Source organism: Herpailurus yagouaroundi, unplaced genomic scaffold (assembly GCF_014898765.1).
Source record: "Herpailurus yagouaroundi ecotype Mexico unplaced genomic scaffold, PumYag 203, whole genome shotgun sequence".
Classification (NCBI taxonomy): Eukaryota; Metazoa; Chordata; class Mammalia; order Carnivora; family Felidae; genus Herpailurus; species Herpailurus yagouaroundi.
In genome coordinates, this window is record NW_024412434.1 from 29260343 (window position 1) to 29288275 (window position 27933).

Genomic DNA, 27933 nt, shown 5'->3' on the forward strand with positions numbered 1-27933 from the left:
GAGTGAACCGCTCGTTTGCTTTTACTCCGAGTGCGTCACAGGGAAGAATACGAAGACTGCCAGCACCATTTGGTGCCACCCCCTCGATTCACGGGAAGGCGCCGGCAGTGCGAGTGAGAACACGGAGACAGAGGCGTGTAACTTGTGCAAACAGTTTGGACTCCGCAGGCCCCCTGAACAGCACACGGCACCACGGCGGAGAAGCGAGGATTTGCTACACACCCTGCGCCCGACGGGAAACCCTGCGCGGTGCCTGGCGCACGGTAACCAGCGGAAAACGAGGCTGGGGAAGCGTCATGCTCGCTTATATGGTTCCGGGGACTCGGAAGCAGAGAGAGCGCTTACCTGTGTGAGATAGAAGACGTGCGTGTGAGGGACTGTAAACAGAGCATTGACCGCACCGCGGAAGGTATAGATCTGTTGATGTGGGTCCCCTACAAAGATTTTCCCACATGGCTGAGACAGAACTATGTTCATGATAGCTGCAACCAATAAGAGGCACGGTAAGAGAGCTGAAGGATGCCAACTCACAGAGCAAAAAGAAACCATATTTACCACAGAAAAAGATGAAAATGCATTATGAAACTAAGCCAGGGCACTCTGGACAACAGAGTTGTCTTTCCCTGCGGGATCCGCAGGCAATGCAAAGAAACAACTGTATCATGGACAAGAGAAACCGTTTCTAATCCTAGGAATGCAGATTATTTTTAGTCCCGGATAAGTGATGGAGTCTTAGAAACCACATTGGCAAATAAAAAAAATGAGACAAACTGCCTTCTCTATGATTATAACCCAAAGCTCAGAAAGGACCTACAAAGTCACACTGTTTTCTATCAGCCACTTGAAAACCACACAACGCACACTTTCCACGCTGAGCTGACTGGCTGTGCCCACTCAGCAGGAGTCTAGGACCCGATCGCCTGATGACCTAGGCTTAGTCAACGTTTTAAGAATAACCAAAGCAAAACATTTACAGGAAAATAAATTTGCTCTCAGTGGGGGGAAGGACAAGTGCTGGAACCCAAAGTCAAATAATGAGGGATTTCCGCATGACTAAATTATCATTTGCTCCTCCTCTTTATGACAAATGAGAATAATCAACTTATTTCACATGTCCTCTTACATAATCGTGATGTTGTTTCTATGTGTTTGAGACTACTGATGTCCTGAATAGTTTATCACCTGGGGTACAGTCCTGGGCCTCATCCACAAAGATGGCGTCAAAAGAGGCAAGCAGAGGCTTGCTCAGCTGCCAGAGTTTCAAATAGCCTAAAAGAAGGGAGTAGCAGGAGTCAGAACCCGTAAGTGGAACAGTCACATTTAACAGATGTGGAGATCTGGGAACTGGCATACCATCGTGAGTCATTTGGTACGCCTCTTCTTTGCATTCCCCCAGCTTCCGCATGTTGTCCCAGAGTCGGCTTGCTTCAAGGACACCGTTCTGGAAAGCAAGTGATAGGGCAAGTCACAGTTTAAGACCCTCGAAAAGACACCTCCTGGAATCACTTTCATTCCCATATACAGAGGTCAGAGCAAAGGCACCATCACAGCACGGTGAGCAGCAGTCACCTAACCTCCCTCTGGCTCCACGATAGTCTTTGGACAATGTCAAGTGCAGAGATGAGTAACAAGCTGGGGCCATGCCAAGCCCAGTGACAGAACATCGCTCAAAGAGCACAAGATCTGATGAACCAGAAAAAGCTGGACTAACTCTCTAGATTTATGACTGACCACTAAACCATACAAAGAATGGCTAATAATTAAAAAGACAATAAAAATGAGAAAAGTGATTCCCGATCTGTAGATTCTACATTCAGCAGACCCACTCACTACAAGCTCTTATAAACCCTGGGAGGATGCCACTACAGCAGAGGGATCTGCCACCACAGCAGAACCGTGACAAAGACCTGGTCCGGGCTCCCGTGTCCCTGTGTCCAGGTGGGTATAAACCTCATCTGTCAAATAAAGAGGACCAGTGTGAAGATAAGTCTGTGAGTGCGCTTCACAGAAGACACCGCACACCTCATGGCTATCGAGGCAGGCCTGCAGTCTGACCCTCCACCTGGACTCCCTGCCAGCAGGTTCAAAGAAACGGAAGATAAGCAGAACACTGGATCATGTCAGCTCTGCTCATTTGTCCTAGACCCGTAATATGAAAAACAGTTAGATACTCACCAGCTTTTCACTCTGTTCAACCATGACTCTCTGTCCTTGGCTGTTCTTACACCAGATAGGCACGTGATCAATCGTCAGCTCTTCGTCAGCCGAGGCAAAGAAGTTTTCTAAAGTCTTACACACGAGCTTGGCCCTTATGAATCCGCCTTTCCCTTCAGCAAGGACAGAATTGACCATGAAAGGGGTCAACTTGAAGAGATTCAATTTCTTCTTTAATTGGTACCTGGAATGCATACCCCAGATAAACAGTATTTGACTTTACTGGTAACATGGGATTTAGTGTCTCTCCACTACTCCAACCCCCTTCTCTACAGTGACACCACCTGGCCACCTGGAGTGTCACATATACATGAGGGGTAAAAGAAAAAAAAAAAGTTAGAGAAGTTTAACAAGGTCCATGTAGGATTTGAAATGGCTTCACCAGGCTTTCAAAAATTCTCACATAATAACCAGAAAGAGGGAGTGGCTCAAGGCAGACACTATTACTCCACGGTGTGGACCAGACTCCAAGAGGTCTGGGGGGACACTCGAAGCTCCCTGAAGCCTTCACGTCTGATGGTATGCTAGTTCAGAGGCCCCCAGGAGGCCTGGGCGGAGTGCACTTCAGCTGAGATGTCCCCCCTCCCTCAGCCAAGGGAAACATGTCAGTCAGGATGGTGAAAGTCTGCACTTCAGACAAGTCATTTTGACTTTCTGTGCCTCAGCTCCAGAAGAAGGAGGATGCTCACCTCAGTAAGACACTAGTATTTGCAAACAATATATTTTTACAGGGTAAAAGTAGAAATCACTAAATATCTTTGTATTTCCTGCCTTTGAATGGAGAGAAAAGCATTAAATTTTCTTAGTGCTGTTGTATACAAGTTCATATGTAACCATGATGATCACAATGGGAAAAACAGGAATTAGACACAACAATGATGGTGGCGATGCCATGCTCACTTCCGCCCGACGTGTCCATAGGCCATGGAATGAAAGGTTTTGCAGATGACATTGCTGGGGAAGACTAGCTCGGCCTGCTTTGCGATGCTCTTGTTGAATGTCACATACAGAAACCTGCTCTCAGACCACTTCTCAGCATACTTGACCAGGGTAGAGGTCTTCCCGGTGCCTGGGGAAGCCAAGAGGAAAGGAGGTGACCCTCTGACCAGGAATAACTGTTCCAAAGGATGTCCTAATCAAGTCTTATCCATGCTTACCTTGCCTCTTGCCTGACACCAGACAGTGACAAGTTTCTCAATACTGGTAAAAACTAAAAATGGTGCAGTGCAAAGAGGAGTGGATTCTAAGCCAGACTGACCTGGGCTGGGATCATGGCTCTGGCAGGTTCTAGCCGAGCACCTGACCTCACTGACCATCACTCTGCTCCTCAGCCATGTGTGGGCAACACTGACTATGTAGGGTCTGGCAGGATAAAGATAACCATCAAAGATAATCCCAGCCGAGAAGTTCAGTAAGAGTAGCTATTGCTGGCGTAGGCATCAGTAATGCGTCAATAGCAAGAGCACGCAAGAGAGATTCAAGGATGCTTCTGGCCCATTCTGAGCTCTCTGGTGTGCCCTGCCTCTCCACCGTTCACTCAGTTACTCAGTTACCATTCACTTCACAAGTACCTATGAGCACCTACTACATGATCAGCTGTATGCTAAACACTGGGAGTATGTTAAAAAAAAAAAAAAAAACATAAAGCAAGGTTCCTGTATTATAATCTTGTTGGGAATACAATACTAACACAGTTGAAACAATTAGAACAAAATGAAAGTATGACAACTCAGTAGACCAAAAAAGAATATGAATTTGGAAACAAAAAAATCTCACCTATATAAGAAAAAAAGAGTAATTCTTTCCCTACCTAACAGGGCTACTGTGAAGATTAATGACACAGTATGGAAGTATTTATAAAATGTCTGTGTTGGCTATACTTCTTATATAATCAGGTACCAAATAGTTAATACACATGATCAGTTGCTGTAAGAGTTCAGAGATCACGTAGGACTCAAATGGCTAAAGAAGGCTCCATCAGGAAGAAATGAAAATGACAGAGTCAAACACAGCAAAGAAGGGGGTGGGGGGGGAGCGAAGGGGAGGGGAAAAAAGCATGTTCTGAGGAAGAAACAGATCCAGCTTTGAATTCTACCTCCTCCACTTATTTATTTAACCTGGGGCAAGTCATTTTAATTTTTCTGAGCTTCAAATCCTTATCTATAAAACACAGATAACTAACCAGCCTTATGGAACATTGTTAGGATTCAGCACAGTGCCAGGCATTTGATGAATGGTTGCTGTTGTTTATAGTAGGATATTTAGGCAGAAAAGCAGCAGGAAGGAATCTCAGGTAGAGAAAACAATATGGGCAAAGGTTCAGACAAAAGAATAACCAAGTACTTTAGGAGACTGTAAGTACAATTAATTGACTGAGGCAAGAAAATGACAGACAGCGTATTTAGGAATGTAGGTTAGAATCAAATAGTCAGGGAAGCTCTTAGACTTTGCCCTACAGAAATCAGGGAGCTACTGACACAGGACCTGCCACTCCATGAGCCATCAGTGACCGAGCATATACAATGACAAATGACGAGCTGGGTCAATCCTGGTGGTATCTATCCCACAAACTAATTCCTATGAACTATTTGTCCAACCTAGAACTCCAGTGTGGATGCTCCCTGGATTTAAAAAAAAAAAAAAAGGCAAGCATTCCCTAACAGCTGCTTCTAAAAGTGTTTAATTGTGGGAGTTGGATAAGAGAACGAGGGAAGAAATTCCGGCAGGTACCAGGGAAGGGGGCGTGGGGATAAGAGGCATGAACCTGACTGTAGTCCACGACTGGCAAGCTCCCTTACCTGCAAATGCCATAATCTTTACCACCTGGAGGGGTTCCATCTTGTGGTTCAGAATCAGCTGTTGTTCCTGTGTGAGCTGGATGGTTGTTTTCTTGCTATAATCATTACAGAAATTAGAAAAATAGAAAGGAATTTAAAAGACCAGGTGACGGACCGTCACAAAGCAAACAGGCAAATCGGAGAAACAAAATTAACCAAACAAAAGGCCTTCCCCTTGGGGTGATAAAAATGCTCCAAAGCTAGCTTATGATGTTGGTTGCACACTCAGTAAATTTACTGAAAGTCACTGAATTGTACAATTAAAACGGGTGAGTTTTATGTAATGTAAATTATACCTCAAGGAAGCTGTTAAGACAAAACACCTCTCCTCCTTAAGAAAGAATAGAGACTAGAAGACAACACACACACACACACATCCCTATACACATACCCTGGCCAAACCGATGGTTCCTCTTTAACTTCTGCGGCCTGAGTACAGGAATTCTCCTGAAGATACAGGCAATAGAAAATGTTGTAGTGAATCCTAATAGGGAAAAAGCAGATATAGAGATTTTCAAATTAAGTCACAATCTGTATCTTGTTTTCCACAGATGTATTTAGATTCCTTACCATTTCTCAAAAGAAATACCTACCACCATTTTATGGAAATAAAAATAAAAACTAAAAATAAAACACTTTAAATATACCTAGAACTGACCAAAACACTCGGAAAGCACAGCTCGGGAAAGATGCCTGGCTCCAGTGTGTAATGGCAAAGGAGAGAGAACAGGACATGTTCTTTGGGGAACAAGTCACTAGCTATGACCCTAAGAGACAACACAAAAGCAGTAAGAACCAGCTGAAAACAAATGTAAATTCTACTCCCAGCAGTGAGATTCTTGTTCAGAATCAATTTAACATCATCTTATCTTTCTGAGACTCCTTTGCTCTGCTCTCTGCTTCTTGTAAGGTGATCACTGGTGGAGAAGCATGAAGAACATTCTATCTTTTAAGGGCCCAAAGGAAGGGTGCTACACAGATAACAAGATATGATTACCAACGACTGAAAACAAAACGGCCTCCAAGTCACCACGAGGGGCCAAAGATGACACAGGGCACCTGCTAGAGGCGACTCCTAAGTCTATGTTCACACCGACCCCAGACTTCACTCCCTCCATCACCAGCTGCCCACATTTAGTGCACCGCTCCCTGCGCCCAGAGTGAGAAGTGATCTCCAAGCAACAAACCCCTTTAATAACATGACACGTCAGTCTCCAGTATTATTATCTCCCAGGTAAAGCAGGACGAAATACAGAAACACAACAAAATTCAACACATCACACCCTCCATCCCTTATCTCTGTCCTTGTGAGCATGGAGGTAATTAGCAGGTTCGAATTTGCACTTGAGAACATTATTCACCATTTGTGTATTTGTCTCACCCAAATTAAACATTAAACTCCTTGAGGCGCCTGGGTGGCTCATTCAGTTAGGCGTCTGACTTCAGCTCAGGTCATGATCTCACGGTTCGTGAGTTTGAGCCCTGTGCCGGGCTCTGTGCTGGCAGTTCAGAGCCTGGATCCTGCTTCGGATTCTGCATCTCCCTCTTTCTCTGCCCTTCCCCCATTCACACTCTGTCTCTCTCAAAAATGAATAAACGTTAAATAAAAAAAAAAAAAATTATTACACTCCTTGTCCCATGGTGTGGGATACAATGTAAATTATGTTCAATGATGAAACTTAACTCAGAAACACAGCGTATACTGCGACATTTCTGGAGAATGAATGCTCCATCCGACGGGGCCACAGCTCACAGGGCACCACCAGCCATGCCCATGGACTCCAGAGGAAGGAAATCCTCTCTGCACCTTCCGCTTTCCCAGGACAGGTGCATCATCACACCGCCTGTCTCTGGATCGGTGATCAGGGCCCTCTGACCGCTGCCCTTCACAGCCTGGATTTCATCCTGACTTCTCACTATGGCCCACATCAGCTTCCCTCATCTGGCCACTGTCGGCCTCACATAACCATGTACTGGTGTCCTTATTACAGTCCTCCACACTAGACTGCGTCTGTTCCTTGTAGACACTAACTTCGTTCCCGTCTTTGGGCCCTGAAATGATCTACTCCTTCTGCTAAAACATTCTCCCCTCAAATCTTAATTCAAATGGCCCAGCCCTACCTTGGCATTCAGGTTTCCATTCAAATGTTACTTCCTCAGAGAAGCTTTTCCTCACCCCACGTAACGCAGTGTTCCCCGCCTCCTTTGCCCGCCCCCCAGGTCTTTTTCTTTGTACCGCTTCCCGTTCACTAAAATGTCCCTGTTGAATGCATCTACTTACGGTATCTGGCTCCCCTCCCTAGAACACACAGTCCACAGAGGCAATGATATTGGCTGACTCATTCCCAGTGGCATCCCGGACGCCTGAAAAACTAGCTGACATGCAGCAGGTGCTTAAAGTTTGCTGAATCTCTCCAACCTGGTCTGTGTGCACCTGCCGGCAAGCAAAAGCAGGACGGTCGCTCGGGATCAACAACCCACGCGCTAGAGGTGATCAGGCAGGCAAGACTCGGCCACGATTCTTACGTCCTGCCCCAATAGACAAACGGAGGAACCAAATCCTAATGCTTTCCTAGGAAAATCTGGCCACTCATGAACGAAGAATTCTTTTAGTGAGGGAACTTTCACCTGAGGCTTCTGGAGCCCTGAACGTCCACTTGCCTCAGTGCCACGTCCCACTCGAGCAGCGCTTCCCATCGCAGAGCACCCTTCCCTGCCTCGCCACGCGGGACTCCCACACTCCCCTCCTTTCACGGCTACAGAAGCGGGAGCGCGAAGGTGTGCTCTTGGGCTGGAACCCGCAGCAAGCACGGGACCTCTCCCCGCGCCCCGGCCTCAGCTCCGCCTCCCGTCGTTTACCGGTTGCTGATGTTGATCCCCTTCTCCCTCATGGCATAGAGAAGCACGGCGATACAGTACAGGGTCTCCGTGATGTCTGGCATGGTCACGGTGGAGCTGGGCCGCCTGAGGCAGAAGAGCAGCTGCTGGATGTCATTCACACTGCTAGAGAGGAGCACGATGGCCGCCACCAGAGCCCACACGTTGACACCCTGCGAGGGGAGGGGAGAAAAGACCCAGAACACAATTACTAAAACCACGGCACACAACCAGTGAGGAAAGCCGAGCCTGGGGTTTGGCTGCCATCTCGAACGGCCCGAACTGAGTGCAGACTTCCCACACGGCATTTGGGAAACCATGGGAACCTTTTCTTTCACCCTAGACTCCTTTCTTCTCACCACTTTTGGATCTGAGTTCTTAGTTTTCTCTAGTTAGGAAACATTACTAAAGGACCTAACGTAGGACCTTGCATACTTGCATAGAGAGGACGCTCTCACCTCCCCACCATTCCTGGCCCAGCCAGTGCAAGCTCTCGGGTCCACAGAGACTCAACAGGGTCCAAGCAAGCACACATGACATGGGTACCCACTTGGGAGGCACCACGGAGCAGAGACACACAAGGAGACGGCAATCTTTAGGGGAGAAAATCAAGACTGACAACTCTCTGGCACTAAAACATTACTACTACTTACTTCGTGTTATTCTTTAATAATTATTAAACTTTAAGTTAAATATTAAATAAATGATTGACAATGAATCATGATGGGCACAGCATGCCGTAAGGATCTAAGAAAATGTTCACCAACACGGAAACGATCAACCCTAGACGTGCATCTTTCTCATTCTTATCTCGCCACACATCTCTTCACTCCAGCCAGCCCGAGAAAGAAATCTCACTCCACCATCACCAGCAACCACTTCAGCAAAGCCAGAAATGCACACGGCTGGATCTCCACCCATCTGCTGGTTGCAGAATACAGGCTGAGGTTGCACGTAGCTTCCAACAGAAAATTTAAGAATTCCTGATCTAGATAAGGAGCCATAGGACTGAGTCAGGAAACTGAAGACTATTTCTAGCTTCCCACTGACTCATGAGTGTCTGTAGTCAGAACCTTAATTTCTCTGGTCCTTTCAAATAACCCAGTTGTTGGCAATGAATGGGCTACCTTGTAAAGAAATCCTTATTAGCCACAGCTTTCAGAGGCCAGATGACCACTTTCTGTTGAAGACTCTTCACCAGGATGGGAAATCAGATAAACGTTCTTAAAATTCCTTCATCATTCCAAAATGACGAATCTATAACAACGTGGTCTGTTATTTCCATAATGGGACCAATGAAAAGACTGAGGCTTCAAAGCAGAGATCAAAGAAAGATTTTGGAAATAAATCTAGAATGATCTTCAGCCAAACCCAATCACCAATACACTTCTTCCAGCGAGAAAAGGTGCTCCATTCGCCAGCAACTCCCCACAGCCACTTCACTTACCGCAGCAGCCGCGTAGAGATCGGGGAGGTGCTGACGCACGCAGGCCTCTGCCTCAGGGAGGAGGAGGTGATCCCTCAGACTCCACAACGCCCGTCCAGGATCCACGCTTGGGGAGCACTTAGTGGTGGCTGTATAGCTGTACGACATTCACAGCAGAGTCGGTGAGAAAGGTGACCCTCAGCGCTAACTCATGGGAAAGGACTTCAGAGACGGCCTTCTTCCCAGAATAAAAGCAACTCACCGGATGAGGTTGAGCACACACAAGTCCGACTCCTTCTCTATACCGGAGTTCAACAGGATGCCATCCACTTTGCTCACGGCTTGTTCTTCATTCATCAGGTATCGGTAATACAGCTTCTTCCAAGGGATGAACTGAATAGTTTAAAAAAAAATCCAAAATAACACGCAGGCAATGGCTACAAGACAGCAGATGAAGCCACACACATATAAACAACCTTCTGACACTTGAAAAGCACTTAGAGCTCACAATTCAAAAGCTGGGCAGGTAGGGTCGAAACATTATGCACGTTTTGGTTGGAAACTAGGAGAACTGGGCCCTGGTTTCAGTTCCAACACCAACTTGATAATAGAATCCAGGGAAAGCTAATGCTTCAATTTCCCTTATCAGGACACTAGTACCTCTGAGTTTTAAAGAAGACCAAATAATATGCGAACCATGGCTGTACTAGTATCAGACAAAAATAGAGTCTACGTCAAACACTACTCTGAGAGAAAGAAGGAGATTACATTAAGATAAAAGGGCCAATTCACCAGGAAGATAAAACAATCATAAATATATATGTGCCAAATATCAGAGCTCCTAAATATAGGAAACATAGACAGCAACATAATAGTCATAGAGATTTCAATACCCCACTCTGAAAAAGGAACAGAACAATCTCCGAGCTTGGAGCCTACTTCGGATTCTGTGTCTCCCTCTCTCTCTGCCCCTCCCCTGCTTGAGCTCTTTCTCTCTCTCAAAAATATATAAACATTAAGAAATAAAATAAATGCCTTTAAAAAAAGAGAGAGAGATTCCAATAACTGAATCAGAAATGAGGGAGGGGACATTACAAGTGACATCACAGACATCAAACGGCACGAACAATTGCACATCGATGAATTGGACAATCAAGAAGAAATAACAACCTAGCAAGGCTGACTCATGAAGACACAGAAAATCTCCACAGACTAATAATAAGTGACTGAGTCAGTCATCAAAGACCCCCAACAAATAAAAGCCCAGGACCAGATGGCTTTGCTGGAGAATTCTCCTGAGCATTAATTCTTTTAGAAGAATTAGTATCCTTTCTTCTCAAACACTCCAAAAAAACTAAAGAGGAGGGAGGACTTCCAAACGTATTCTATCGGGCCGCCATCACCTTATACGAAAGCCAGAGAAAGACAGTGTGAGCCACAAAAACGAAAGCTGTTACAGAAAACCGGAAATAAACACATCATGTCATTGTTAGCAACGATAAAAACAGCATCAGTCTAACATTTCATGAGGTGAGCGTAAGCCAGGATATCTTTCCCCAAATCTTCCCGAGCAGAATGGACAAAGCCCTCGCTTATCCCCATCTGTGACTCTTCAGTTCGCGCTAGAGACATCTCAATTTAGTGGGTAGAAATACTAGGACATTGAGTTCCCATCTAAAGGCGGAAAGACCAAAAAAAAGTGGGGGGGGGGGCAGAAAGACAGTTCTCAGAAAGGAGACAAGACCTCAAGCAAAGAATGAAGCAAGGGCGACATGAAATTTCCACCCAGATCTTGCATGCTTAGAAGGAAAACGTACTAAGTCTGGATACGTGCATCTCTCACTAAATGCCTAAATTTCCAAACTTCGCTACATTTGAAGGCAGAGTTCATCTTCATTTCTGTGGTTTATCTGCACTGGCTAGTCTAAGGGACGTATAAGCCAAGCAAAACATACTCCCAACCCTCAGGTTTGCCCTTCAACCTGCACCTGGGACGGAAGTAGGGTACCTAAAGCCCAAGCAGAAGGGCAGGACGAAGTGAGCAGCAGGAAGTCTCTTCTGAGAGCACGGGCTGCCACTGTATCAGCCTCAAAAGGGACACCGGGGTGATTCCACGCAAGACTCATTTATGAATCACCTACCGTATGTAAAATATCATGGGCACGGTGCAGAATGCAAAAACAAACAGGACCAGAGCCTCCCATCCATGAGCCAACAATGCAAAAGGAAGAGGAAGGTTCTCTAAAACATAACACAGATGCGATAAGCCTCAGAGGGAGAGACTGCTACAGAAACACAAGGAAGAGAAAGTACGAGATTTCCATTTCACTTTTCAAGGAGTGAAGCCTCGAAGACATAAGACCTCGAAGACGTAAGACCTCGAAGGCGTAAGACGCGAACAGAGACAGGAGGGGCCCTTTCCACGGGGTGGGGGTGGGGAAGCGGCTGGACCACCCAGCAAAGGGTAAGGAATATGCAGTCGATGCTCACGATGCAGAAAGCTACTTGGGAAGAGAACACAGGCCTATGTTGAGAACCGAGCAAGGAGGCTGTGAACACATAGGACAAACAAGGAAAGCCTTAAAAGCCCCCAGGGAATCTGGATGTTATTCCACAGGCAAACAGAAACCACCATTTCTGAGGCGGCACGAAGATCCGAGGTACGCATTAGGTGGAACTAATCCGCGTGCTTTCAGAGAAGACCTCAGAGAGCCACGCGTGCTGTACGTACCAGCGGATCGCTGATGATCTCCCTCCAGAAGTGGCACACTAAGCTCACGTTCCAGTAGAGATCTTCCACAGGGAGGAAAGCAAAGATGTGCCTCAGGACCTCACTGGGCAGGCTGCCCATGTGGCTCTGGGGTTCCTGGCAAGGCAAGGTCCCCAGGAGCCCATAGTAAGAGTCAGGAATGGGGTCAGGACCGACGTCTTCCACTTCCTGGCTGGGTTCTCCGGACTCCGCAGAGGGCCGGGACACAAAGTCCTCTGCTTCCTGCCTGGCTTCCCGGGGTCTTGGGCATGACAGGAGCGAACGATGCCGTGGCGTTTTCTTAGAAGCCCCGTCCCACTGACTGGTCCCTGTTGCTGGATTCCTCTCGTCCTCAAAGGACCGGGACCGCTTCCTTGCAGGCGGCGCGGACCCTGACGAGCCCAGTCTGGCTTCTCCATCACCTTCTCGAGGCAGGGCACAGTTGCTCTCCGCGGCAAAGATCATTTCCCCCTCCGAGTCCTTAGAGGTGTCCTGGCCCACAGAATTGCTTTTGGCCATGTCATTGGTGCGCCGCTGCTGGCCAGCTAGGAGGAATTCAGTGCCGTACCTTTGACATCCTTGACCTGTATGGAAACCCAAACAGGATGAACAAGAAATGGACAGTGACCGCCGACCCACTGTGGACCCAAACGAGACCGGCTAATTTTTAATTAACGTGTATTAACACAGAGAAGAGAGGAGGATAGATTTAGGTCGAGTGATTACATACATGGCTTAATTGAAAAAATATTTCCATGTGGCTCTATCATATAGTCAGACACGTACACGGAAAGAGACAAAGGCCAGTCTCCGGCTGGTCTGAGGACCACATTCCACCTCGCAGTATGTACAAACTGAACACCTGAATGGACAGACAAAAAGTCAACAGCTGCTCACGTGGACACACCCACTAACAAAACCTCACTTCTGGCTCGCTCTTACAACAGAAAATCTAAGTTTGCATGAGTAGAAAAGGCTTCACGTTATTATTAGTCAGGAAAACCTACTCCTTTGACTCAGTTAAAATCCCTTTATGTTTTTTTCTTCCTGTGAAGCGAACATATTAATTTATCCTAAAATAAAAAGAAAGGAGTCAATATCCTTTTCATATTATCAGAGTGGTATCTAACCTAGTCCACACATTTATTCGATAAGTATGTATGCAGCACCTGTGATTCTGAGACAAATAGAAAGTGACACATGAAGATAAAAAAAAAAAAAGGAAAGAAAGGGGCGCATGGGTGGCTCAGTCGGTTGGGTATCTGACTTCGGCTTGGGTCATGAGCTCATGGTTTGTGAGTTCGAGCCCCATGTCAGGCTCTGTGCTGGCAACTCAGAGCCTGGAGTCTGCTTGGGATTCTGTGTCTCTGACTCTCTCTGCCCCTCCCCAACTCACGCTGTCTTTCTCTCTCTCTCTCTCTCTCTCTCTCTCTCTCTCTCTCAAAAAATAAATAAACATTAAAAAAAAAAGTGAAACATGGAATATACAGTCCCTGACCTCCCAGATTTTTAGGCACTTAAGGGAGTCCAAATGGTGATTTCACACATCACCGATGTATTTTAAACCCTCAGTAATATATACAACAAAATACATGGCTCCTTCCTGAAATGGCTGTAGCCAGAATTCTTACTTTGGAAAATAAGAGAGTGGAACAAAACTAGATTTAGCCTTAACAGAATTTATAGAATTTAATATTTTCTACGTTAGGTGAAAAAAAAGTATAACTGATTCTGGGGCAATCTGATAGAAACCCAGAGTTTAAAGTCGATAGGTCTGGGTTAAATGCCGGTATTTTCCAATTGTGGGATTCAATCACACCAGTATCTGGAGAGACTGCCACATGCTGAGTGCTAAAACTCTGCACGGAAACATAGACATGATAATGAAGTCTTTGTCAGCAAAGAACTCACAACACAGAGAAGCTGAATATACACAAACAAACAAAAGATCACCACTGGGTTTAAACTGCCTCATTAGTTGGTTACGGCAGTTCCAAAAGTGATAAACATATCAGACAATATTTAAAGATGACTAGGTAAGATCTGAGTTGGATTCTGAAGTTAAATACATCAAAGGGAAATAATGCAATCAGGATTACACTAACAGGTATTAGTAACAAAAGTAGGGTTTCGTTTGGCATAGAGAAGGGTAATAAGAAAACCAAACTACCAGAAGTAGAACTTGCATGTAATTAATAAGTATTGGGTGATGGCCAAGTCTGAGCCTGCGTCCAGGATGGTAAGAGGGGAACATTTCGCTGCAGTGGCATGACAGAAAATGGTACTCAAGAATATTAACTTGATGATGTATTTTCCAGTTGATTTGGAATAAAACCTAACGGCATGGAGATAGGTTACTGCAGCAGCCCGGGTACAAGGCGACAAAGGGTACAGCCTACCATGAAAGCACTAGATGAGGGGACCTTCTGGAGAATACTAATGGCCCCAGTGGACTTACTGACGGACTACTGAAAGTCAGAAAATTGCAGTGGTTTGACGCTGATGCACGTCTTCTGCCACGTTGTGATTAAGCAAACTAACGGAATTCATTCAGCCACGTTTTCCTGGGGCTTTTACCAACCATACATAGTGGATGGAATTTTCACGGAAATTCACAAATAACGAAAAACGTGGTCAAACTATTGCAACAAGACTACAAAATAACAGCAGGGATATTTACAAACACCAGGAGATACTCAAAGGCCACACACGCTACAGATTCTGAAATGGGAGGTATTTTGGGAAGACATACCCCTAGTCCCTCTTTTTGTTCTGGGTCTAGGATAGAGACCGTGGTTCGGGTCTCTGTTGGTCCATCTTTGACCGAAGGGCTGGGTCACAGCCAAGTGACTCCGAGCCAAATGTTGGCAGTCGATGGCTGTAAGATGCTTCCGTTTAAACCGTCTCACTGTTTTGTACCAACAGGCAGAAAAAATGGGACACTCGTTAGTTATCACCAACTCTACAAGCTAGCCAGCAAATTATACTTAACTTCCAGAACCACAGTCACTGTGGACCACCCCAGCCAGCCCTCTCCTTCGTCCCTAAATTCCCATCAACTTTCAGTCATTTTACAGTTTTCTTAGCATTTCTTCCTTAGAATTTAAGGAAGAACCCGAAAATAAATGATTCTTTTTATTTATTATACCTTGTGAAAGCCCTGCTCATGAACTGTTTATTCAAAAGGAATTTACCACTAATGGATAAATTAAGATCTGGCATCTTTTCCTTGACTTCAGCCAGGCCATTGATGTTCCCATAATAACCATAAATATTTCAGAGTTGGCTACACCTTTGCAAAAATAAACTCATTTGTCATCCCCTGTGCATACTAGCTTCTCTGAGTCCCAGAAGCAGAACACAGTGACTAATGAAACAGTCACTGTAAATTCCTTGAGGGGACCACGATGTATGCCTCTCCGCCCCCAGAGCATGTCAGTATTGGCATTGATGTAGAAGACAGGAGCAAAGCCCCCAAGTAGAAGAGAATCAGATACACTCTGGAGGATCTGCAGAGGAGGAAATTTCATACCCTCCCTTAGCAACGCATCACAGCACCAACTGTGCCTAGAATTCTGTCTCAGGGGTATTGACATTAGTAGCTTTACATTAATCGTTTCCTATCAGGATATTATTTTCATGTTTAACTGAGACTTCATGCTTCTGTATCTGTTAACACATAGAAGATCTAACTACCTCCTTATGGCATTAAATAGAATAGTTAGACTACTGTTCAGCATTTTGATTAGTTACATTTAAAAAGAAAGAAAAAGGGGAGAGAAAAGACAGGAATAGATAGGACAGAATTAAAGTTGTCCTTTCCAGAAGATGGTCAAGAAAGAATAAAAGCGGTTTTCACAGGTCCTAAAAATACTCATGTAAATCGTAGTGTCAAATGCCAGAAGCTCACTCAACATTTAAGCATGAAAATGTCTAAAACCAAGTCACTGAGGAGTATAACTATAGCACAATTTGTTTGTTTTTTTATCATTAATCCCCCTTGGCCCTTAACTTCTTCAGAAATGATCCTTCCAAATTTCAGTTCATTCTTTGAAGGCTTAACAGAAGTTTAAAAAAAAAAAAAAATCTTGGGCAATCCCTATCAAAATGACACTGGCATTCTTCACAGAGCTTCACAATCCTAACATTTGTATGGAACCAGAAAAGACTCTGAATAGCCAAAGCAATCCTGAAAAAGAAAACCAAAGCTGGAGACATCACAATCCCGGACTTCAAGCTGTAATCATCAAGACAGTATGGTACTGGCACAAAACAGACACATAGGTCTGTTTTCAACAGAATACAGAGCCCAGAAATGGACCCACAAACGTATGGCCAACTAATCTTTGACAAAGCAGGAAAGAGTATCCAATGGAATAAAGACAGTCTCTTCAGCAAATGGTGCTGGGAAAACTGGACAGCGACAAGCAGAAAAATGAAGCTGGACCACTTTCTTACACCATACACAAAAATAAACTCAAAATGGATAAAATACCTCAGACAGGAAGCCATCAAAATCCTAGAGGAAAAGGCAGGCAAAAACCTCTCTGACCTTGGCGGCAGCAACTCCTTACTCAACAGGTCTCCAGAGGCAAGGGAAACAAAAGCAAAAATGAACTATCAGGACCTCACCAAAATAAAAAGGTTCTGCATCGCGAAGGATACAATCAACAAAACTAAAAGGCAACTTGATGGAATGGGAGAAGATATTTGCAAATGGCATATCAGATAAAGGGTTGGTATCCAAAAATCTACAAAGACCTTATCCAACCAAACTCCCAAAAAAAGAAGAAATGGGCAAAAGACCGGAGTAGACACTTTTCCGAAGAAGACATCCAGATGGCCAACAGACACATGAAAAAATGTTCAACGTCACTCATCATCAGGGAAATACAAATCAAAACCACAATGCGATCCCACCTTACTCCAGTCAGAATGGCTAAAATTAACAACTCAGGCAACAACAGATGTTGGCGAAGATGCAGAGAAAGAGGATCTCTTTTGCACTGCTGGTGGGAACGCAAGTTGGTGCAGCCACTCTGGAAAACAGTATGGAGGTTCCTCAAAAAATTAAAAATAGAACTACCCTATGACCCAGCAACTGCACTACTAGGTATTTATCCAAGGGATACGGGTGTGCTGTTTAGAAGGGGCACATGCACCCCAACGTTTATAGCAGCACTATCAACAATAGTCAAATTATGGAAAGAGCCCAAATGTCCATCGATAGATGAATGGATAAAGAAGATGTGGTATATATATATACAACGGAGTATTACTCGGCAATCAAAAAGAATGAAATCTAGGGGCACCTGGGTGGCTCAGTTGGTTGGGCGGCCAACTTCGGCTCGGGTCATGATCTCGCGGTCCGTGAGTTCGAGCCCCGCGTCGGGCTCTGTGCTGACAGCTCAGAGCCTGGAGCCTGTTTCCGATTCTGTGTCTCCCTCTCTCTGACCCTCCCCCGTTCACGCTCTGTCTCTCTCTGTCTCAAAAATAAATAAACGTTAAAAAAAATTTTTAAAAAATGAAATCTTGCCATTTGCAACTATGTGGATGGAACTAGAGGGTATTATGCTAAGCAAGATAAGTCAGAGAAGACAGATATAGGACTTCACTCCTATGAGGAACTTAAGGTACAAAATAGATAAACATAAGGGAAGGGAAGCAAAAACAATACAAAAACAGGGAAGGGAACAAAACATAAGAGACTCTTAAATACAGAGAACAGAGGGTTGCTGGAGGGGTTGTCGGGGAGGGGATGGGCTAAATGAGTAAGAGGCATTAAGGAATCTACTCCTGAGATCACTGTTGCACTATATGCTACTTAACTTGGATGTAAACTTAAAATTAAAATTTTTTTTTAATCTTGGGGCACCTGGGTGGCTCAGTCGGTTAAGTGTTCGACTTTGACTCAGATCATGATCTCGTGGTTCGTGAGTTCAAGCCCCATGTTGGGCTCTGTGCTGACAGCTCAGAGCCTGGAGCCTGCTTCGGATTCTGCGTCTCCCTCTTTCTCTCTGCCCCCTCCCCCACTCACTCTGTCTCTCAAAAATAAATAAAAATGGGGCGCCTGGGTTACTCAGTCAGTTGAGCATCTGACTTCGGCTCAGGTCATGACCTCACAGTTCATGAGTTCGAGCCCCGCATCGGGCTCTATGCTGACAGCTCAGAGCCTGGAGCCTGCTTCCGATTCTGTGTCTCCCTCTCTCACTACCCCTCCCCCACTCTCGCTCTCTTTCAAAAATAAACAAACATTAAAATGAATAAGCAAATAAATAAAAACATTAAAAAAAATAGCCTCATTCACGCTTAGAGGCAAAAAATGAATGTGAGCTGTGTCTGTATTAAAAAAATAAAATGTACTTGAAATTTTCTACATTGAAAAAAATAAACTTAGAGTCTGATTATTCTCTTTTTGTATGTAAGCATGACTTTACCACCTCTGCTCCAAACCCTTCATATAACAAAAGTCAACAACCTAATCATTTTTGCCTGAATGGGGACCTGTGGTCTGACTGGCAAAGGAAGGTAAAGAAGGAAAAGAAGGTAAACAGTAAAAAACAGTAAAGGTGAAAGAAGGTAAAGCTACAGTGCGCTTTCCAGAATACTGACAAATCCTGGCCCCCAATTCGGGTGCTCCGTGTACACCAGGTTCAGCTGCACAATTCCAACCAATAAGCCCACTAACACTGCCCACTCCAAATGTATGACTGAGTTTGCTTTTTTAGCAATTCAAATATCCCCAATTGTTTCAGAGCCGGCAAATAGAATGTCTAGAATTAGAACAGGAGATAGGTGCAAAAAGTTACTAATAGAGAGTATCTTATTTAAAGAAGGTGAAGGTCTACTGCCAAAGTGGCCTGGAGAGAGGGGGAAAGCTGTCACAGGTAAAGTCACAAAAGAATAAAAGGGACATCAAACCACTGGTATCCATACGACTCAGGGCCTTGGGGCCAGCTCAGACGTGCTCAGCTAACCGGTAGGAGTCAGGTAAAGGAAGACTTCCAAAAGGCAAGAGACACAGAACCAGTTCGAACACCGGGGCCAATCAAGGGCTTAGATGCCCACCCAAGTCTACAATATACCCCTAAATTCAGCTTTCAGAAACTTTTTAAAAACTTTTTTTCAATGTTTACTTATTTTTGAGAAAGAGAGACAGAGCATGAGTGGGGGAGGGGCCGAGAGAGAGGGAGACACAGAACCCAAAGCAGGCTCCAGGCTCGGAGCTGTCAGCACAGAGCCCGACGCGGGGCTCAAACTCGTGAACCTCGAGATCATGACCTAAGCCGAAGTCAGACACTTAACCAACTGAGAAACCCAAGCGCCCCTGGAAACTGTTAAACCAGACAGTAGCTGACAGCAGGTGTGTATAGACGAGGTACTAATACAGACGCCACTCACCCTGGAACTTTTTCTGTAAAAGTACCTGAGAATGGCTTCACCCCAGCCTTCCCCAGCTGACTAACTATAACAACGATGCCATAATGAGAACACAGAGGCACTGATAATGACCATCAACCAGGTAGTAATGCCTTAAACACATGCCCAGGAGTCAAACCGACAAGAAGCGTGCTCCAAGCAGGTAAGGAACTAAGTCTTTCCCGCTACTGTACCCTCTGCACACAGCACCTGTTCAACAGCCAGAGGGTGAAGGAGGAGGAGAGAGCAGGGAAGCAGTTAGGTTGGGGGGCACAGGACCCCAAGCTCCAAGATCACAAGGAATTGGCCACAGAACTGCCTGCATGTGGAACTCAGCAAGGGCAGACCACGCGGGGGGGGCTCCTAAAGGCACTGCCCCAGACAGACAAGAGAACATCAGGAATACCCAAAAGGAACTGTTTGTGGAAAGGCGGGCAATACGGACAAGGTAGGTATTTATTTTGTAGAAACACGTCAGAATCTTAAATGTTTGTGGAGAGAATAAAATGTATGCAGAAACCTTACAAAGGCACAAGAGCAGAGGAAAGACATTAACAGGTATGAGGGGAACACAGTGCCCTGCTTCCGGAGGGTTCTGGTATATTCCCGTGTATTCTGGCGTGAAGCCATCATGGAGGAAGCTACAGTTAAGAGCGGCGGTAGGAACAGGGCGCCTAGGCCAAGAGATCTGGCTTCTGGACATCGCCCATCTGAAATGGCGTCCCTGAGCCCGTGACTGCCTACCTGGGAGCCAGAGCTGACACTCTGACTGGACTGACACATCACAAATTACTTGTCGGACTTCAGCGAGAAGTCAGAAAAACTAGCCTGTTATTTTCTCTGGCCCTCAGATCTCGGAGACATGACGCGCCGTGACCCACTGCACCGAGAGCCAGCAGCCCTGTGTCCGGCTACCCTGGAGTCCAATCCTTGAACTAAAGGGCTGTGTGACACCTTCTCAGATCCGGAATCGGAAGACCGCCTCCGCCTGGGAGGGGCACTAACCACCGAAAGCCTTGACTCTCTTATCCTTAAAAACGGCAATACGATAGCCTGCCACGCTGAATGCACAGGATGGTGCACCTGAATGCTGAGGCCCAAATGAGACAACGTACAGGAAAACACTTCATGACGTCCCATCGAGGCTGACATGTGAGGATGAGAGTCCACCACACCAGGGCGTCTCCTGAAAGGCCCAGGGTCCACTGTAACAGCAGGAGGGTTCTTGTGAGAGGGTAAAAAAAAAAATACCAGAGCAAAATTCTAACCACCTCTCCATTCTTATTAACAAGCCAGCGGTTCAAATATAACTTTTCGAAACAGAAGCTCAAACGCTGCCTCCTCCTCCTGAATCACCCGAACCTCGCCGCATGCCTCCCTCCTCTGACCGGCAAGCGCGCGATGCTCCCCTTATTGTCTGAAGCTGCTGGAGAGTCTCTAAGGAGCACAGGTGGAGAGCGCTCTGTGACAAGCTCGCAAGGTTAGGCCCGTGCCATAGGGGTCCCCTGCGCACCACAGCAGGCGTCTGCGCCCCTCTTGGGACCCTGGCACAGTGACTAACAGACATGTATCACCTCCCTCATGCCAGGACAGGGAAAGACTGAGAACGTACGAAAGCCGTTTTGTCACCCAGAACTCTGCCTGTTCCTACACTGCCTTTTCTGTCATGGCTTTCGTACAGCCTGACATGTGTCCCCAACCCCCACTCTCATGGCCCCCCCCTTTCGAGTACCCACAGCTCAGACCGCGAGCACCTCAGGTTCCCACTCTCTGCTGTCTGACTTCAAAGTGGTGATTACCGGGAGGAATTATGACCTTCACCCATCATCCAATCTCTGCACAGATGCCATTCTGTCCTGTGCCAGGCCCGCTGACAGAGGCTGGACCCTCGCCAGCCTCCCTGGAACTAGTTATTCTCAACCTCTCCTAGACTAGCAGCCCCTCTAGGGCTGAGAACCCACTGTATCACCTTATCCCTCAAAGTTCTGAGGACAACTCCTTGCAAGTAACAGACCTTCCGATACTCGATGAATGAGAAACACGTGGCTGTGGTTCCTCAATCCTGTTTTCATCTGTCGGCTTCACTCCAGGATCTCTGCTGCACGACAAGTCACAGAAAGCGAGGTGCTTTTGGTTTTGTGGCAAAGACAGTGGTTTCTCTTCTTCCTCAGTACACAGCTCGTCTAACACTCCTCTGTCTCGACCACGGCTGGGATGTCACCCTGACTGAGCTGAAGCCAATGGCATGTGAATAAATGGGATGGGTGCCGGGGCTCCTGGCTGGCTCCGTAGGTTAAGCATCCGACTCTTGATCTTGGCTCAGGTTGTGATCTCGCTGTTTGTGAGTCCGAGCCCCGCGTCAGGCTCTGTGCTCCTGGCACAGAGCCTGCTTGGGATTCTGTCTACCCCTTCCTCTGCCCCAACTCGTGCTTGCTGTCTCGTTCTCTCTCAAAATAAAAATTTTTTAATTAAAATTAAAAAAAAAAAAAAAAAGGGACGGGTTCCTCTTCCAGGTCAGGACCACAAGACCTCTCAGGCTTACTCCTCCATTCTGTGCCCCTCTTCCAGTTAATGGAGAACTGGACTCCCTAGGGCATCCTTAGAAGCCCCATATTCAAAATGGAAGCATTTCCAGCAGCCTCGGTCCTTGGATGACTGCTTTAAAGAATGCCACCCCATCTCCCACTCTCCGATACTTACACACACACACACACACACAAAGTGAAACCACCTCAGACTGTTAGAAGATGGAGAAATGAACTCTGATTGTCCTTACATGTTTGGACCTGTCACTGCAGCCAAACCTACTTTAACCGGTCGAGGATCATCGAAATTAACATGAAGTACTTTCTTTCTTCCTCTACATTACTAACCAGAAATGATAACAGAAAGTCCTCTAAAACTTGCAGGTTACAGACCTCAATGGACAAGATGAAGATACTAAGTGCCTCCAATTTCTGGAGGAAAAGATTGCGAAATAACCGCTTAAAAAAATAAATCTATTCCGATTCTGTGTCTCCCTCTCTCTCTGCCCCTCCCCCGTTCATGTTCTGTCTCTCTCTGTCTCAAAAATAAATAAACATTAAAAAAAAAAATTTAAAAAAAAAAAATAAACAAATCTAGGTAACTCTCTAGTACAAGGTACCTGACCGGAGAGACTGCTCAGAACAAGAGCCACAGAGGGCAGTCCTGCTACTAACTCACTGCATCCCCGAACCTCGAACCTCGTGTTGGCTCCCCATGAGCCTCCGCTTTTCTCGGAGGGGCTCTGTGAGGACGGACAGGTGGGCACTTTCCCTCTCGTGCTTCTGATGGAGGCAGCGGGGGTGTGCTGCGGTGTGACGACAGGGGTTCACAGCTCAAACTGCAACTAAGGACCCAATTTAAACACAGTTAACGGAGTTACCTCCCCAACTTGAGCACTGCAGAAAGTGTTCATTCGAGCCAGCAAGCTCCCGCAGTGATAAAACCACCCCCCTCACATCTTTGAGATACTGGTAACAATTATTCACATAACTACGTACTTCTTATGTCTCGGAGGCAAATTGTACCACTACTGCCGTTATTTTATCGCTACTATATTATCGCCAACTGTACGTTAACAGGTCCTCTCTGCTGGACTGAAAGGTCTGTATTCTAGGGGGAGGAGGGAGGAAGGAGGGACTCACTCAGCCCTGCACCCAGCACATATTGTTCCATGAGTGACTGCGACTAAACTAACAAATGCACAACCACTGCGCTGTTTCCCTCGATAAAAGTTTGGTTCTTCCTTGGCTCCGAAACCCTCCCCTACACCTCACAGCTTCTAAGTGCTTCGTAGCTGCTGAAGTTCCTTCACATATGCCCACTGGAACTTCACGCAATGCTACGACAGGGCCACGATTTCACGGGGGGCTCAGACAAGGCTTGCTTCAAGTCACAATGCGGCTTGCAGGTGACGGCACGTGGTTCTTCTGACTCCCTAAGGGGCAGTGTTCTTTCTACTGTCACAGTCTGCCTTCCATAATCAGAAAGGTTTAAAGCAGCTTCTAAAAAAAAAAAAACAGCTTCAGGTTTAATTTCTGGATCACTTTTTTTTTTTTTTTTACTCACTGAAATGTCATAACCAGAGATTTAATAACAAGCAAGTATTTAGGAAATGTTAGCTGAAAGGAAAATATCACTAAATACGGTAAGCTCAAAATGGAAAAACCTCAAAACAGTTTGTCCCCATTAGCACTACAAGAAACACACACAGAAAGAAAACACTCCGGGTCTAGCTCCTATGACACAGGTCGCTCCCACCGCCACATCCTGCTTCTCCCTAAACCCCAAAGGCCCAGGCCCCCAGGCTTCATCTTCCTCAGATCCTCTCATGCCCCACAAACACCTGCTCCCCACGGAGAGACAGCACTCACTTGTTACAGTGCACAAGGACGGAGATGCAGGTTTCTCACAAGGATACGAAGGAACGGTGAAAGAAAAGGAAAAATAAGACAATGATGGCTATTTACAGACCAGAATACATTTTCATATATTTGAGACGCTTGTTCTATCGTCCATTCATTCCATGACCACTTTTAAGTACTCAAGTATCTACCACGACCCAGATTCATTATAAACACCGTGAGGGCTTCCTCTCTGAGTATCTCTAATGTCAAATGCTATTTTAACGTTTTTTTGTTTTTTTTTTTTTTTAATTTATTTTTGAGACAGAGAGAGACAGAGCATGAACGGGGGAGGGTCAGAGAGAGAGGGAGACACAGAATCGGAAACAGGCTCCAGGCTCTGAGCCGTCAGCCCAGAGCCCGACGCGGGGCTCGAACTCACAGAGTATGAGATCGTGACCTGAGCCGAAGTCGGCCGCTTAACCGACCGAGCCACCCAGGCGCCCCTCAAATGCTATTTTAAACAGTGAGCACACAACACAGGAAAGATTTTGCCTGCCCATAAGGCAGCCCACAAAACAAACACAAGGTACCATGCATAAGGCAATATAAATGCTGCACAAGTGCACGCACGAAGGGCTGTGGTAGTAAAGGGGACAGAGTAACAACGTTGAAAAGGGCTTTATGAAGTGTTCAGCCTCAAAAGAGGAGTAGGATTCAGTAAGGCAGGAGAAACAGTATGTGCAAAAAACACAGGAAAATAGCACAGCATTGGTGTGGTGCGAAATCAAACTTCATTAGAACAAGAAGTTCACGGGTGGGGAACAAGGCTGGAAAAGGAATTTAGAGGCACAGATTGCAAAGCATTAAATATAACACTAAAGGAATTGTGGGCTTTAGTGCAGGAGATTCAGGGGATCATCCAGCGTACCAGGCGGTCAAGGTACAGTCAAATGCACACTCCAGAACAGTAATCCTGGAAGCTGGGTCCAGAGGATGGGTAGACACAGAGACTGCCAGTAAAATAAGACAAAGTCACTTCCCTAACCGAGACAAGAGTTGGTAGAGGCCTGGGAGCAGCAGAAACAGGGAGAAGGGGAACAGGAAGGAAGTTCAACACCTCTTTTTTGACAAGACTGAAAGAGAGCAAAGAGAAAGAACAACAAAGGTAACTGACATTTCTGCCTGGAACCCAGTGGTCAGGTCAGTAACCATGTTAAGGAGTAAAAGAGAGATAGTGTTTTTTTGTTTCACTTGCCTTTTCCTTGAAGGGGAAGATGAAAGTTTCCGGTTTTGAAAACAGTTGTTTGTTTGTTCTGTTCTAAAGTTACCTGTGAAATGCCAGGTTAAGCTCCAGGAAGGACTGGTCCTCAAAAGGCATGAGAGAGACAGTTGAAGCTCTAAGACGACGTGAGATGCTCTGATGACAGATAAATTTCTAGGAGTAAGTGATTTCACAGCCCAAAGGGCACAGACAGAATCCAAATTCAGCTTTCAAATAAAATCAGCCTGGGAAGGATAGAGGGATATGATGAGCAGAGAACAGACGATGGCAACAAATCTGAACGTACAGTTCTAAGACCAATACCAATAGCGTTCATGCGCTCCCAGATCACAAAAAGATGTCAATTATCATGAACTGATGACCAAAGCTGAATGCTACAGCACCACGAAATACGACATAAGGAGAGCAGACAGCCACGTAGCAAATCACAATGCCAGCACTGACTATGTGAGAAATGTGACACTAAACACCAGACCACAAATTCCAAAGCCTGCACAAAAGGAACGGGCAGTCCAACTGGGAAATCAGCGAGACCCAAGCACAGCTCCATCTGTTAGCATACTATAAAGATTCCTCCCCTCTACACCAAGCTTTTGCTCTAGAAAATTACAAGGGCTGTGGTCATGCTCATGTCCATTATCATCTAGTTATCAGAGGGGGATACGGAAGCTGGGCTGCTGAAGAACCTAGGAGAGGCAGAATTAATTGCGCTGGGCACTAGTTACATAACCAATTCTCTGGGTCTGAAATATTCTTATTGTGCATCTGTGTGTGTCCCCCCATTTTGTTTTTTAAAACAGGGAAACTGGAGACATAAGGCAAGAAAAGGTGAAGCCGTGTGTAATTAGGATGGGGGAGGGCATTAGCAGCAAAAAATAGGAAGTTACTAGATGTTCAACTTCCATTTGCACCAAACCAACGGCTGTAGTAAAAGCAATGCTGGGCATGTTCTAAAACGTCATGCATTTCAAAATAATTGGATGCCTACCTTTTGTTGAAGTGGCAAGACGTAATGTAACAGTAACTTTGGCAAAGCTGATATTGGACCCACTTCTGTCTCCAATGACTACCCATATTACTCAGTAAATGAACCAAATTCAATATGCTCATTAGGAAAACGGGCTTGTTTTCATGGGTCCCTAACCAGAGGTCTTTTTTTTTTTTTAAATCTCCCTTAACTTATTTGAGCACAGCTCCAGGAACCACCAGCTAGGAGCTACCTTTGTTCCAGAAGACTTTACTACCTGTAGTTGCACGGGGGAAAGGACTTCTTTAGGCCTCAATTTCCACACCTGTAACGATGCCTTACAGGCTTGTTTGCAGATTAGATAATTAACGTAAAATACTTTACCACACAGCACAACACAAAAATGTAAAGCCTCTTTCCAGGCCTAGCAAATAGCAACTTTTGGACTGAAAACAGCAGAAGGTTTAAGTGACTAGTAGCCAGTAAGATCTGGCTAAGAACTCAGTACCTGCCCTAATCTCTCCCATCACCCGATACAGCCTGCTTAGATCTCAACAAAACAAGTTGGAGGCCTTCCCACCTCACCCCAATTTTCTTAATATCCAGAAAAGGGAAGGGAGACCGCAAACGAAAGAGTGGCAGAAGGACACAATCAAGTGACTCGCCCAAGGTCAAAACACTAGGGCAGAAAAGGCAATGCTGGCTTGCCAGCCACCGAGGCCACGTCCCCCAAGACTCGGTCCTCAACAACCGACGAGGCGCGACCAGCTGTCCCCTCCCCGGGCCACAGAACACAGTGTGGGGGCGCCCCTCGCCCTACTGCGTGCACGCCCCGCCGAGCCCCGGCAGAGCGGCGGCCGGCGGCGGGCACTAACAACTCCACCGCTGAGCTCGGCCCGGGCCCCGGAGGCCCCCGCGGCCCTGCTCCCCGCTCCGCGAGGCCGGACCCCAAAGCAGGACCCCCAGAGGTTCAGTGTCCCCACGGCCGGGCCCCGCCCGCGCTCCCTGCCACGTCCGCTGCCTCACGCACTATGGCGCTCCGGACCCGGGCTCCCGCCGCCGCCACCACCGCCGCCGCCGCCGCCGCCGCCGCCGCAGGGCCCGGGCCACCCGGCCTCCCAGTCCCAGCGTCCCCAGGGCAGCGCCAGCCCGAGCAGGCCGCCGACTTCCTCCGCCAGCTCCGCCCTAGCCGCAGCCCCGGGAAGAGCCCGTCGCCAGGGCTGACGGACGGCCTGCACGGCCAATCGGAACGGCAGGAGGAGGGGGAGCGCTGACGGACTGCTCCAGCGACCAATCGGAACGCGCTCCAGCAGGGGGCGCGGCTACCGCTGGCAGGCTCCGCCCCGTCCGTGCTTCCGCTGGGGCCGGGGAGGCGAGCGGAAAGTTTCCCAGAGTTCCTCCGAGCTCCCGGGGACCAAAGGAGGGGTCGCGGCGGGGCGAGGGGCTGGCTGAGGTTGGGTGCGGGAGGGGTCGGGGGTGGGGACGCGCGGGGGCCCACCCCCTCGCTGAGGGCCCGCGGCGGCCCCCAGCTGGCTCCCTCGGCCGCGGGGCCGGCCTCCTCCTCCGGGTGGCGCTCGGGCCGGGGGGACCCCGCAGCGGCGCGCTGTGAGCGCGGGCCCGGGGCGGGGTCGTCGGAGGCTCCCGCCCACCTGAGGTGCCGCCCCCAAAAGAAGCCCGCGCGGGCTGCAGCCTGGGAACGAGCCGCGCGCCCGTGAGCTCGTCCGCAGCGGCCCGCCCGGCGAGTCGCCCGCTGGAGGACTGGCCCCACGCGGAGCAGCGGGGCCGGGTGGGT

At 47.0% G+C, this 27933-nt stretch overlaps 1 protein-coding gene across 6 annotated transcripts in view; it reads right to left on the minus strand.

Annotated features, from left to right (window-relative positions):
* Window positions 1-27271, minus strand: part of FBH1 (F-box DNA helicase 1) — a 50009-nt gene extending 22738 nt beyond the window's left edge. For 2 of the 6 annotated variants that reach the window (XM_040451516.1, XM_040451514.1), the window contains exons 1-13: window positions 21537-21837; window positions 14856-15011; window positions 12086-12687; window positions 9617-9747; window positions 9376-9511; window positions 7911-8101; window positions 5443-5535; window positions 5013-5107; window positions 3115-3283; window positions 2176-2398; window positions 1354-1441; window positions 1183-1269; window positions 346-482 (exon numbers count right to left, since the gene is read on the minus strand). In XM_040451516.1, coding sequence (XP_040307450.1) covers window positions 346-482; window positions 1183-1269; window positions 1354-1441; window positions 2176-2398; window positions 3115-3283; window positions 5013-5107; window positions 5443-5535; window positions 7911-8101; window positions 9376-9511; window positions 9617-9747; window positions 12086-12687; window positions 14856-15011; window positions 21537-21594 — 2166 coding nt within the window. In that variant the 5' untranslated portion in view covers window positions 21595-21837. Of the gene's footprint in view, window positions 1-345; window positions 483-1182; window positions 1270-1353; window positions 1442-2175; window positions 2399-3114; window positions 3284-5012; window positions 5108-5442; window positions 5536-7910; window positions 8102-9375; window positions 9512-9616; window positions 9748-12085; window positions 12688-14855; window positions 15012-21536; window positions 21838-25220; window positions 25612-27171 lie in introns of those variants that run through there. The other 4 variants (XM_040451517.1, XM_040451520.1, XM_040451519.1 and 1 more) reach the window with 4 other exon arrangements.
* Between the last annotated feature and the right edge of the window lie 662 nt (window positions 27272-27933).